Source organism: Halteromyces radiatus (assembly GCF_025201355.1).
Source record: "Halteromyces radiatus strain CBS 162.75 chromosome Unknown BX664scaffold_4, whole genome shotgun sequence".
Taxonomy (NCBI): Eukaryota; Fungi; Mucoromycota; class Mucoromycetes; order Mucorales; family Cunninghamellaceae; genus Halteromyces; species Halteromyces radiatus.
In genome coordinates this window covers 2,857,853-2,869,910 of record NW_026251690.1, presented here as the reverse complement: position 1 = coordinate 2,869,910, position 12,058 = coordinate 2,857,853, and the positions used below count along the sequence as shown (strand labels likewise).

General features: G+C 32.8%; 6 protein-coding genes across 6 annotated transcripts; 3 read left to right on the top strand and 3 right to left on the bottom strand.

Moving 5' to 3' along the window:
• Window positions 1–47: 47 nt before the first annotated feature.
• BX664DRAFT_314961 (uncharacterized protein) lies at window positions 48–2,138 on the bottom strand (the record flags this gene model as incomplete). Its single annotated transcript, XM_051542678.1, has 6 exons — window positions 48–682; window positions 1,034–1,392; window positions 1,472–1,573; window positions 1,645–1,678; window positions 1,769–1,885; window positions 1,946–2,138. The coding sequence occupies 6 exons, from the start codon at window positions 2,136–2,138 to the stop codon at window positions 48–50; spliced, it is 1,440 nt and encodes a 479-aa protein (XP_051400632.1).
• Window positions 2,139–2,802: 664 nt separating this feature from the next.
• On the top strand, window positions 2,803–4,985 carry BX664DRAFT_333882 (kinase-like domain-containing protein). Its single transcript, XM_051545606.1, has 8 exons — window positions 2,803–2,876; window positions 3,182–3,279; window positions 3,364–3,394; window positions 3,458–3,632; window positions 3,767–3,843; window positions 3,936–4,197; window positions 4,298–4,564; window positions 4,681–4,985. Exons 1-8 carry the CDS (start codon window positions 2,836–2,838, stop codon window positions 4,840–4,842), a joined length of 1,113 nt encoding a protein of 370 aa, XP_051400631.1. The 5' UTR covers window positions 2,803–2,835; the 3' UTR covers window positions 4,843–4,985.
• Window positions 4,986–5,341: 356 nt separating this feature from the next.
• On the bottom strand, window positions 5,342–6,426 carry BX664DRAFT_333876 (kinase binding protein CGI-121-domain-containing protein). The gene is made up of 5 exons (XM_051545605.1): window positions 6,235–6,426; window positions 6,015–6,137; window positions 5,847–5,930; window positions 5,681–5,770; window positions 5,342–5,559 (listed from the first exon to the last, which is right to left on the bottom strand). The coding sequence occupies exons 1-5, from the start codon at window positions 6,379–6,381 to the stop codon at window positions 5,473–5,475; spliced, it is 531 nt and encodes a 176-aa protein (XP_051400630.1). The 5' UTR covers window positions 6,382–6,426; the 3' UTR covers window positions 5,342–5,472.
• A 717-nt stretch (window positions 6,427–7,143) lies between these two features.
• On the top strand, window positions 7,144–7,880 carry BX664DRAFT_263622 (uncharacterized protein; the record flags this gene model as incomplete). The annotated part of the gene is made up of 3 exons (XM_051540776.1): window positions 7,144–7,248; window positions 7,334–7,470; window positions 7,559–7,880. Coding segments are annotated over 3 exons (564 nt in total), but the record flags the coding sequence as incomplete, so codon positions are not given.
• A 1,046-nt stretch (window positions 7,881–8,926) lies between these two features.
• Window positions 8,927–9,649, bottom strand: BX664DRAFT_359298 (uncharacterized protein). The gene is made up of 2 exons (XM_051548083.1): window positions 9,513–9,649; window positions 8,927–9,453 (listed from the first exon to the last, which is right to left on the bottom strand). Exon 2 carries the CDS (start codon window positions 9,300–9,302, stop codon window positions 9,054–9,056), a length of 249 nt encoding a protein of 82 aa, XP_051400628.1. The 5' UTR covers window positions 9,303–9,453; window positions 9,513–9,649; the 3' UTR covers window positions 8,927–9,053.
• Window positions 9,650–11,021: 1,372 nt separating this feature from the next.
• Window positions 11,022–11,816, top strand: BX664DRAFT_333874 (uncharacterized protein). The gene is made up of 3 exons (XM_051545604.1): window positions 11,022–11,129; window positions 11,218–11,716; window positions 11,777–11,816. Exons 1-2 carry the CDS (start codon window positions 11,123–11,125, stop codon window positions 11,511–11,513), a joined length of 303 nt encoding a protein of 100 aa, XP_051400627.1. The 5' UTR covers window positions 11,022–11,122; the 3' UTR covers window positions 11,514–11,716; window positions 11,777–11,816.
• Window positions 11,817–12,058: the final 242 nt, after the last annotated feature.

The window sequence follows — 12,058 nt, the reverse complement described above, 5'->3', positions numbered from 1 at the left end:
AGGTTATATTAAAGTAAAAAAAAAAAAAAAAATTTACATGATTAATATCATCTTCCTTTTGGGGATTGATTCAACCAAACTGAGTCATCTGATGGTTTTCTATCATTCTGAGACAAAGGTTGTCTAGTTTTAAAAACAGATGATTCTCTCTCACGAGTAGTGGCGGCGACAACAGGACCCGCTGCTGCATGAGTTTGGTTAGTAACGAACTGTTGATCTTGACTTGTGCAGGTGATATTGGAATCATTCGCCAAAAATAGTGATGGTGCTGATCTTGATGCAATGCTTGGTTTACGTGACACTGTGTCTTGATGATGATGATGATGATGGTAACAATGAGAATGATGATGATGTTGTGGTAGTTGGATGACGGTTGGAATCAAGGTAGTGGCATCAGAATGGATTTTGGAAAGAGGTTGGGTATTAAAAGAAGGTGCATAATTTGATTTGACATGAGTCATAGTGTTGGTGTTGCTGTAAGGTGCAGTCGAAGAAGTAGATGATGTGATAGTGGTAACAAGTTCTTCATGCTGATGATTAACTAAACTAGGATGACGATCTGAACGACCGCTGATGGGAGTAGTATGTGGTCGGTGATGACTATTAATTTGACCTTCATTTGGTTTTTTAGGATGGAAAATCAAGATGACCACAGCCCAGACGACGATGGAAGAAACATTAGCTAGTTTGGATCAAGAGAAAATAAGTTAGTGTCAGTTGTGGTTGAGTAAAAAAAAAAAAAAATTATCCCTCTTGTCAAAAGAAAGGGAATATTGATGGATGATGGATGATATGTGATGATGGATGATATGTGATGATGGATGATATGTGATGATGGATGATATGTGACGATGGATGATATGTGATGATGGATGATATGTGATGATGGATGATGGATGATGGATGATGGATGATGGATGATGGATGATGGATGATGGATGATGATGGATGTTATGTGATGATGAATTTTAGGTGATAACGAATAAAAAGAGGGAGAAAAAAAAAAAAAAAGAAGGATGTATAATAGACTTACTGTTACAAATGAGGAAATCAGAAGAAAATTTGTGAACGTTGAGAGATTTTTTTCCGGTCAAACCATCTGAACAAAGAATGATTAATGGAATAGAGTAAAAGAGAAGGGCGATGGTTAATATAAAATTCAACTCCTGAAAATAGGAAATCTTGTTGTTAACGTAGCGAGAATTCATCGCATGTTTAGAGTTTCGTAACAGGTTATTAAAACGATAATGAGAACGGATACCAAGAATGGCAATGATGAAAAGTCCACATCCATATACTAGTTCAGGCATGACTTCTTTATACGTATAATCGTATACATTGCGTGAGAAGTTGAATTGAAGAATCGGAAAGAGAAACATAGTCAAGCATGACCTATTTATTATAGATGATAGATGGATGATTATCATTGCGAATAAAGCTTTCCTTTTTTTTAAAAAAAAAAAAGGTTTACCATATGATGTATAGTTTGAACTCCTTGCTACTCATAAAGTTTGCTTGAGCTACCGAATTAGCAAGATAGTTCCAGAAGCATTGCAATAACAATAAGGTACCACTATTGACATTATGAGTATAGATGAATAAAAAAAAAAAAAAAGAAACTTTTTTCTTTTTTTGGATACTTACGTTTGCAGGGAGAAACCAATGCATAAACTATAATCTATTGCAAGGAAAAAAAAAAAAAGAAAGGAGTAAGTGTAACCATCAGGTGAATAACAACGATTCACCATCATTTATCTATTTACCTTACCTGTTGGCACAATGAGATCTTTATCTGCTTGTGTCCACATGGTTTCAGGTTTGCCGAAAATATGATTAAAAACGCTTACAAAGCCTTCCTCGTATTTGACTCTGCAAGAGGTGATTTCTATAATGCATTGACATTAGTTTTTAATTTGACATCTAGATTTTTTTTTTTTTTTTTTACCATATATTAATTGAAAAGGGATCATAAAAAAGAGTAATAGTGTTACGATGCCTTTTAATTCGCCTTGTCTAAATTTTGATATGCGAATACATTGAAATCCATCCAAAGACCATACTCGATATGAATACCAAATGAATAAATAGGATAAAGAAGTAGCTCTTTGTAAGAAGCTATAATCACTTAGGTGAGTCATTTTAAAATCAATGTATGAAATATCACAAGTATGATAGATAAAAGAAAAAGAAAGAAAAAAAAAAAAGGAATGAGTCAAGTATGGTTTTTTTTTTTTTTTACTGCTGTAAGAAGAAAGAAAGAAAAAAGGTAATTAACCCCTCCACAGATATAGATTGTAGAATAACTGCAGGGAGATGGTCACTGAAACGGGAACATGATGAAGTTTATTTTTTTAAAGTATAACCTATTATGGGTAAGTATGACGACGATGATGAGGAGAAAATATTTTTTGTTTTCTTGCATCGAATAATGTGTAATATATTATATAATATAAATGAAAAAGGAGGATGATTCTTTTTTTTTTTTCGGCGGCGGTAATCCGATCAGTAAAAGTATGTCCATGTTTAATATAAAAGGAGATGATGTGCTAAGGGGGGGGATGATGGGGAGTCTGATGGATAAAGGTTTTGTGGATGCTCGTGTGGAGAGGGGGAAGAAACTATTCTTTCATTGATCTTTTTAAGTTTCTATGCCGAAGTGTCCGATTCTCTTATATGGTTACTAATGTCACATTTGTGTGCGAAACTGGCTGACAAAAGAAATCCTTATTATATATAGTCCGCCTTCTTTTTTCCAATTTAAACAACAGCAGTTCTTTTCCTTCTCTTTCTTTCTTTTTTTTTTTTTTTTTTTTTTAATACATACACTTTGGAATAATGTCGAATGAAGGACAAAAGACTTCAGCTATACGGTCTGGGTAAGCTTTTTCTTTTTATTTTTTGTTTTATTATACATCCACTCCTTCATCACCCTTTGTTTCCCCTTGCCACCACCAAACTTGGTAGTCAACACTTTCCCGAGTTGCCTCTTATTCCCCTTTGCTCTCATCTTCTTTTTATCCAAAACCATCCCCTTTGTTACCCTTTTTTTTATAGTTTTTTTTTTTTTTTGTTAGTATTAGTGTATTCAAACTCTGTATTCATATCTCCCTCATTACCTAAACCAAAGAAACGGAACGAATGACTCATTATGCATCCTTTTTTTTTTTTTTCTTCGTCATAGTCATGAAATAGATATTGCTACCTTGGAAACTTTTCTCGTCGAACGAATCCCCAACTTCAGTCGACCATTACATGTTTCTCAATTTGCCTTTGGTCAAAGTAAAGTATACATACTTGTCATTTATTCTTTTCAGTTTCCCATATTGATCTCCGAGTTTTTGACCTCCCTTTTTTCTTTTATAGGCAACCCTACTTATTTGTTAAAAGACGGAAAGTAAGCGAACGAAGGGTATATATATAGAAGGTGTTGTTAATGTGTTTTCACTTTGTTTTCTAGTCAACAACAATATGTACTTCGCAAGAAACCTCCTGGTGCTCTTTTATCCAAGACAGCTCATGCTATTGAACGTGAATATCGTATCATTAATGCTCTTGGTCAACATTCTGATGTTCCTGTTCCAAAGGTTTATGCTCTTTGTGAAGATGCTAGTGTGATTGGAACACCCTTCTATGTATGTTATGAAAAAAAAAAAAAACAGATATAGAGAAGGAGGGGAAGAAAGGGACTGAATTAGTATCAACATCAGCATCCATTGATTTATTCATCTTCATCCTTTTTTTTTTATCTATGTTTTATCTTTAATAGGTTATGGAGTTCTTAAAGGGCCGTATCTTTGAAGATGTTCGTATGCTGTCCTTACCTTATGAAGATCGCAGGCAGTGGTAAGTTAAATATATTTTTTTTTTTTTTTGTAATGGAATCTATTAACAACGAATATTAATCATCTATATACTCTTTCTCTCTCTCTGTATAGCTGGTATTCTGCATTGGAAACTTTGGCTAAATTACATCGCGTTGACTTCAAAGCAATTGGGTTAGAAACTTATGGTCGTAATTCTGGTTTTTATGAACGCCAAATGAAATCACTTCACAAGGTTTCTTCTGCACAAGCTGCTGTAGTGGATAAAGATACAGGTATCAAGGTCCATGATCTTCCTCGACTGGATGAAATGTTCGCATGGTTCAAGAAAAATCAACCCAAGGATATTGCCACTATTGTTCATGGTGATTTCAAGGTATATCATCCAAATGATAAAAAGAGAAAGAAAAAAAGTTAAAGTAATATTTTTGTTTTATTTTTGATATTCATGAAATGATGTATTTTATTTTTATTAGATTGATAATCTTGTCTATCATCCTATTGAAAATCGTGTGATTGGTGTTTTGGATTGGGAATTATCAACTATCGGTCATCCATTATCTGATTTAGCAAATCTGCTTCAACCTTTCTATATTCCTGCTTCTGATTCTGGATTCAAGGATATGAAAGGACCTCTTCCTATACCAGATTCCCAAGAACTGATGCAAGTGTATTGTCGTTATAGTCAACAACCTTTCCCCATTCCTCAGTGGATGTTTGCTGTAGCTTTTTCTCATTTCAGGGTAAGCCTTGTGTGTGTTTTTTTTTTTAGAGTATTACATATATATATACGTATGTGCGTGTGATCTTCAGACTTACCAAACTACTTTTTTTTATTTATTTATTTATTATATGATAGTTGGCTGTCATTACTCAAGGAATTGCTGCTCGTGTCGCTCGTAAACAAGCTTCTTCTGCTCGTGCCATTGAAGTTGCAGGCAAGTCTATACCTATGGCAAATCTCACCCTGGAAATCGTGGATCAAGGTGATTTAGTTAATGATAATAGTAGCAAACTTTAGATGATTTATTTCTACTACCCCTTACCATTTGTCGTTGTTTTTTTATATTATTTCCCTATATTTTATCACCCAGTTTTATGATCTCGAATTAAACTATTTTTATAATGTTGACCATGCTTAAATGGACTTTATTTGACGTTGACCATCTATGTTTCAAATTTATGTTGATTTATATTAGTATGGTTGATACAAATTATACTGTGGGTGTACATCGACGGTCTTCTTGTCATAATATTTGATGACACCTATGATCATGAAGATCATGATAATGTTTTATATAGTAAAGATAAAGAAAAAGAAAATTGTATTGACAGTGAGATAAAATGGGGATGGCCATGTGAAATAATCGAATACTTTTGATTCTCTCACCACTACAACTGGTTGGTTACAAGTGTATAACATGACAAGGATTGTTGAATAGTTCTAACTATATAAATGTAAATCGGTATGTTCTTGGTAACGTCAATCATAAAAGGTACACACATAAAAAAAAAGGTATCATCAGGATTCATTCTTTTTATTTATTTTATTTTCACATGTAAAGTAGTCAGTATATAATAACAAAAGTGTTCAATGGGATGGGGACAATCTAAAAAAAAAAGCTATGTGGAAATATACTAACAAAACTAACTATAATATGCCTTTCAAAGCTATTGCTCCACTAATCAAAGACATCACCTTGTCCATATTTGCTGATTGGTTGCCCAGTTGATAATACTAAAGACAAAGACAGATTGATTATTAAAAAAAATGAGTAAATGAGTATCTACGCTTTTATTTTTTTTTGTGTGTGTGTGTGTGGGTCAGGAGAATGATCATCCATCTTATTTGTCTTTACCTTTTGTATTTTCTTCATATCTCTCCATTGATCAAGCAAATCCAGTGATACAAGTTCCCCTTGAATGTTCTCACGCATGAATGATTCCACCTATAAGAAGAAAAAGAGAACAAGTAAGCTTTACCACTGATTTCTTTTCATGCTTTTTGTTTTTTTCTTGTCTTACCTCGGAACTGGACCCGCCCACTTTGATCACCAGTAATTGTTGTGATTGATCATTAATACCATATCGTCTTAAAGATTGTGCGATCTAAAAAAGAAAAAAAAAAGGCAAAGAAAAATGAAGTAGACAAATATATAAAGACAAAAATCAAAAGAGTATTAACAAACTTACGTTGACTGAGGACGAAAAATCAAACACAATTTCAGAGTGAATATTATGTGTTTTCAATTGATTCCTTTGCAAGTCATGAATAGCACGATTGACAGCTAACAAAGCGTGTAGTCGATTGAAGACCTAATAAAATAAGATATAGAAAAAAAAAAGGATGACAAGATTGATTAATGCTTATTAAACTCGAGTTTATAACTGTCAAATATTCTATTTCTTTTACTATAGTGGCATCAACCAGGGCACACATCAAAGTGGTATCTTGTTGTAATAATCGTTGACGTAGTTGTGTAGCATTGGTAACTTTGTCGAACAAAGCCATATGAATAGGGCCTACTTCAGGATAAAGATCAATAGTGTGTGATTCCATGTTTTATTTCTAAAAAAGAATGAATGAGGGGAAAGTAGCAAGAAAAGGAAAGAAAGAACAAAAAAAAAAAAATCAAGCTCGTGACTCCCCTATTACAATCCACAGATGCTTATGGCGGTTGTTGAATTGATTGAGTCTCACAGACTTGGAAAAGTAAGAAAAATGGATCATCGGTAACATGTGTTAATAAGATTTTACAAAAGTCAATGCGTTCCAAGCTAATCTATTTATCATTTTTATCATTTTTCTCTACTTTTTATCATTGTTATTATCGTGAGAACTATCAAGTGGGGTTAGCATAGTAATAAAAGATCTATGGTAACCAGTGATGATAAAATACAAATGACACAGATCATTGTGTTCCGTAAAGTAGAACATAAACAAATACTACATGACCTTGTGGAATCTCTTTTATTTTCTATTTTATAAAAGAAAGAATAAGTCCATGATTCCTTTTCTTTTTTTTCTTTTAACTTCCTTTTTTTCATTCAATTGAACCTACTCTGTTTTTTTTATATATAATTGTTATGAATATCGCCAAATTACTATTACCAATAACAGAATCATCCTATTCAATGAATAATACTTCCATTACAACTAAAACTGTCACCAAGAAATATCATTGTTCGTGGCCCAATTGTTCAAAATCATTTGGTAAGGCTATGCCACGAAGTAGCGGAATTTGAATATTTCCTTCTTTTGTATCAATTGCTTTACATAAATTCTTTTTCTCTCTTTCTTTTATTCTTCTTTTCAATTTAAAAATCAACAGGAAGACCTTCTGATGCTACTCGACATTATCGTATCCATACCAATGATAGACGTTTTGTATGTGATTTTCCTTTTTGTGGCAAACGTTTTATACAGGTAAACATGACAGTTCGTACATCCTAACTCTGTACTTTCAACTCCTTTTTTCTTTTTCTCCCTCTCTCTTTTTTTGACAATGTAGAGATCAGCTCTAACAGTACATTTACGAACACATTCAGGTGAACGACCTCATCAATGTGAATTTATTGGTTGTTCCAAAAGTTTTAGTGACTCCAGTTCCTTGGCAAGACATAGGCAAGCCAAAAAAAAAAAAATGGAGTGTCTATACTTTACAGAGAAAAAGAACGGAAACGAATTGATAGATTTACCTTTTTTTTTTTTTCTCTTTGGTTAACGTTATTGTTAGACGAACTCATACAGGCAATCGACCATATCGATGTAGAAAATGTAACAAGACATATACAAAGAAATATTTATTAGTTTGCCATACACGACGACGACAACACTGTGACACTCCCCTACAGGAACAAGAACGACAACCAGTGTTGGATTCTGCAACACCAACAGAGGAGCCCGTGTATTACCATCGAGGGACAACGAACATTCTTCAATCTACATATCAGCATAGTAAACCCTATTCTACTTCCGTGTCACCTTCCTCCACAACATTGATTACCACTGCGTCAATGATATCATTACCTTCCTTGTCTTCAGCATCATCTTCGTAGCCTTTTTTTTTTTTTTTTTACATATCCTCTTATATATAGTGATATTAGTGTTTTAGTGTTTTAGTTTATTGTATGTTTTATCATTGAAATAAAGGACGTTTAGAGTATAACTTTATTCCATTGTATTCATATACTCAATGGGTTATGGAATACCTTTTATTATTATTTAGATTCATTTGGCTGCGCTTGTGTAATCCTCATTATACAAATAAGTATAAATTCTGTGAACAAGCCCATGCTTCTACATTTAAATTTGCTAGAGGTAATTAGATACAGTGTGCTTATTCTTTTTATTTCTCGTCAACCGTTACCCAAGTGTGAGACGACTCAAGTGTAACCCATGACGATGTGCTGCCTACAAAGTTCATCCGTTCCGCATTTTCGATAGATATCTACATATTAATTGCCGCCTTGGCCAACACCATCGTTATCATCCCTTAAATATATCATCATCCGCCCTCTATCATCATCATCATCATCATCATATATCATCCATGGTATACCATCATCCATCATCACGTATTTTCTATCACCCATCATCATATATTATCCATCACCCATCATCATATATCATCCATCATACTATCAAAAACAACACAAAAATAGCATAGTTTCATCAATATACATCAGTAGATGAGGACAATCAACGATCTATCCTATCATAATGAAGTGGGATAGAAAAGGGGAATGAGCACGAAGGAAAAGATTCTGGACTTAAAATCATCCATAAACTCTATGTGATTTTTTTTTGTGGGGTAAAAAAAAAAAAAAAAACAAACAAAACAACAAAAAAGTAAAAGTAAAAAAAATTTTCCAAATGTCGCGATACCAAAAAAAAAAAAAAAAAAAAAAAAAAAGAGGAAGGACAAGAAAGAAGAGTCTATTCAGGGACAAACTTGTACCAATGACGTTTTCGGAAGTAAATCAAATTGTATCACCTTTTTGGTATGAAGAGCTTCCTATTGGTGCATCTTCCTTGATGAACTCTAAAAAAAAAAAAAACTAACTTTGCGGACAATATATATATATATTTTTTTTCAAGATGCTTAAAAAAGAGAGAGAGAAATGCTTTAATATATAACAATTGCTTAGGAGATTAAAAATGGACTAGTATAAAAAAAGAAAAAGTGAATGATGATCTAAAATGTGGGAGGAAAAAAATGAAAAAAAAAACTAGATTATGTGGTGTGATGTTTTGATTGATGAGTGAGTGAGTGTGTGTGAGAGAGAGGAGGGGAATCTAAAATGGTAAATAAAAAAAGTATGGATTGAGATATACATAGATGGGTAGATAGGCACAGAAAAAAAAAAAAAAAGAGATAGAGAAGCGCGCGAATCCAAAGAGTAAGGTAAAAAAGCCCAGGAGCTCCCAGAGCGAAAAAAAAAAAAAAATGGAGAATGGATGGAAATCAATTTCATCATGGTAAATAAAAAATAAAAAATAAATATAAGGGCATAATCATGGTAGTGATGTTTGTCATTCAATATCAAATTGATGAACGTCTATAATGGAGTTGTTGTTCTGAATAATTTCTTTTTTCAAACGGCAGAATTAGGTTTCTTGGGACACATCCTATATAATAAAGTTCAGATTAGCTTTTTGGAAGAATTCGCGTTAAAGTAAATACTTACATGGAATAATGACCTTTTTGACCACAGTGAATGCAACGACCGTCAGACATGATGATGGATGATATATAAAGATGATATATAAAAGGAATTAAAATATATATATATATATATATGGAAAGAAAGAGTGATAATAAGTGAGGAAGAAAAAAAAAAAAAAAAAGAAAGAAAGAAAGAATCATCATTACTTATTTTGTTTGCACTATTTATATTTCTTTTAGAAACAAGCCGTAGGTACGGCATTTGAATAGTATGATGATTGCTTCGCCGATCCATGGATCCACGTGGCGCACCTAATTTCAGGTGACATCTAACTTTAATTGTTTTTTATTGTTACTGTGTCACCTTCACATATCGTATCTACCATCTGATTCGATAAAGAAAACGTCATGGTAATTTTATCCCAATATTTCTTTCTCTTTTTTTGGAACCCAAATGGATTGATTTCATTTCCAACCCATTATAACTGCTTTATAGAATAATTTTCGCGTTCTTTCATCAATATATATGGTAATCACCGCCTATCTGAGTTCAATACATTAGAAAGGTAACAACATCTACTTGATGATCACCTCATACATATATACGTATATATATAGAAGCATAGTGATATCTTTTTCTTACATGATCATCAAGTAATTTACTAATCATCATCCGTCATGGGGTATATAATTTTGCTTAGTGTGATATGTAATAAAGTGATCATTGGATCAAACTTTCTTTTTTTTTTTTCTTTCTATCTTTCTTTCTTTACACCCATGCACAATTTCCATTCATCCATCCATCCGCGGAGTACCGACATGGCGGCCAATAATTCAAGAAACGGAGGATGACTTTTTTGTGTCATTTCGGATAGCCCCATCCGTTTACTTTGTACATGTGTTCTATTATTATGCTCATTCATTAGCCGGAGTCAAATAAAAAAAAAAGTTTTTATATCATTCATTCATTAAAATCACCGCCAAGATAAGTGGCTGCCACGTTTTTCATTCATTCCACAACGATCGATTCGTGATAAAAAAAAAAAATGATTTCTTTTGTCATAACCGACATCATCCGGTCTTTTTCTGTTTGCATAAAAAAAAAAAAATATTGTTCACCACTCGTTCATTTCCATAGGTGAGACAAAAAAAAAAAATAGAATCTTTACAAACTTTATTATGACACACAATGAATGATTAATCGATAGAATACTTTTTTTTTCTCCATTCGCTTCATTCCAAAAAGAGAATAATAAACCAAAACTGTGGTAAAACTATCTGGGACACGGAGAATTTCTCATAAAGTGGATATCAGGATGATTGAAACGGAGATCATCGTACAATAAGAAAGTAGTGTATGCACTCTTAAACGTGATCTTTTTTTTTTTTTTTTTTTACCGTGTCGTCCCGTTCATGAATTGTATTCCTTCCATGATCCCATTCTATTTCCATATCGCGTCGTAATCCTGAATATAAAACTATCTTTATCTATCAAATAATATTTTTTTTATTCAAACGGAAGAAATGATGTATAAAACAAAAAAAGATCTCTATATCTAAAACTATATAGTCTAATAATAAAATATGTTGAATATAGCCACTGATCGTTATCCTTGATTTGCTTTACTCTAAATGAAGACTCATACGGTCAAAAAATAAAACAAGGAAGATGATGAGAACAACATTATTTTTCAATTCCAATACCATCTTTTTTTTTCTCTTTTTACCTTGGCCAATGGCCTTTGAGTTTGCTAATAGTAATCGCGTTTTTGTTGGCATTGTAAGTATTATGCTCCTAATAATGATGATGATTGTGCTGATTCTATTATTGGCCACGATAATGATGTTGCTCTCTTCCCTTCATCGATGGCATCTTGTTATCATTTTCATTGGTGTCATCCTCATTGGGATCTTCTTCAGTGACATTGTCATGATTGGAGTTTTAACTGTTGGAGCCTTCATCGCTGTTGTTATCTGTTGTGGTGGTCACCATTGGCATCATTTATTTTGTCCCCTGGCTTGATTGTTCTTGCTAGAATCACCGTATTTTACAGACTTATCATTTTTTTTTTTTAGAATTGGTACCATTGTCTTTGCGGATCGTTTTGTTGTTGCGATTTTCATCTAGGAATTGCACTTGACAAATTTTGCGTTCAAGAGAATGGAGCGTTTTTGTAGGCCAAACAACGAAATCAAGGAGAGATTTTCTCTTGAGTTACCTAGTGACTGATATATATATATACTGTTAGTTTTCAACTGAAATATAAGTCTTTTTTTTCAAATTACGTGAATATCCATAGCAGCAAGTCCCAAAAAAAAAAAAGAGAGAGAGAGAGAAAGAGTTGAGTGTAGAGAGAAGAAAGGGAAAGAAATAAAAAAGAATGATAGGAAAAAGTTTTCTGCATAGAGAATGGCCAACTTCAAATTCCGTCCTTCTTAATATTTTAACCGTGATCATTATTATGCTCGATTTCTTACAGGTAGCCTTTTATTTTATTTTATGAGATATGAGTTCTATATTCTATTTTATGACATATAATGATTAGATCATTTATTCGATTTAATAAA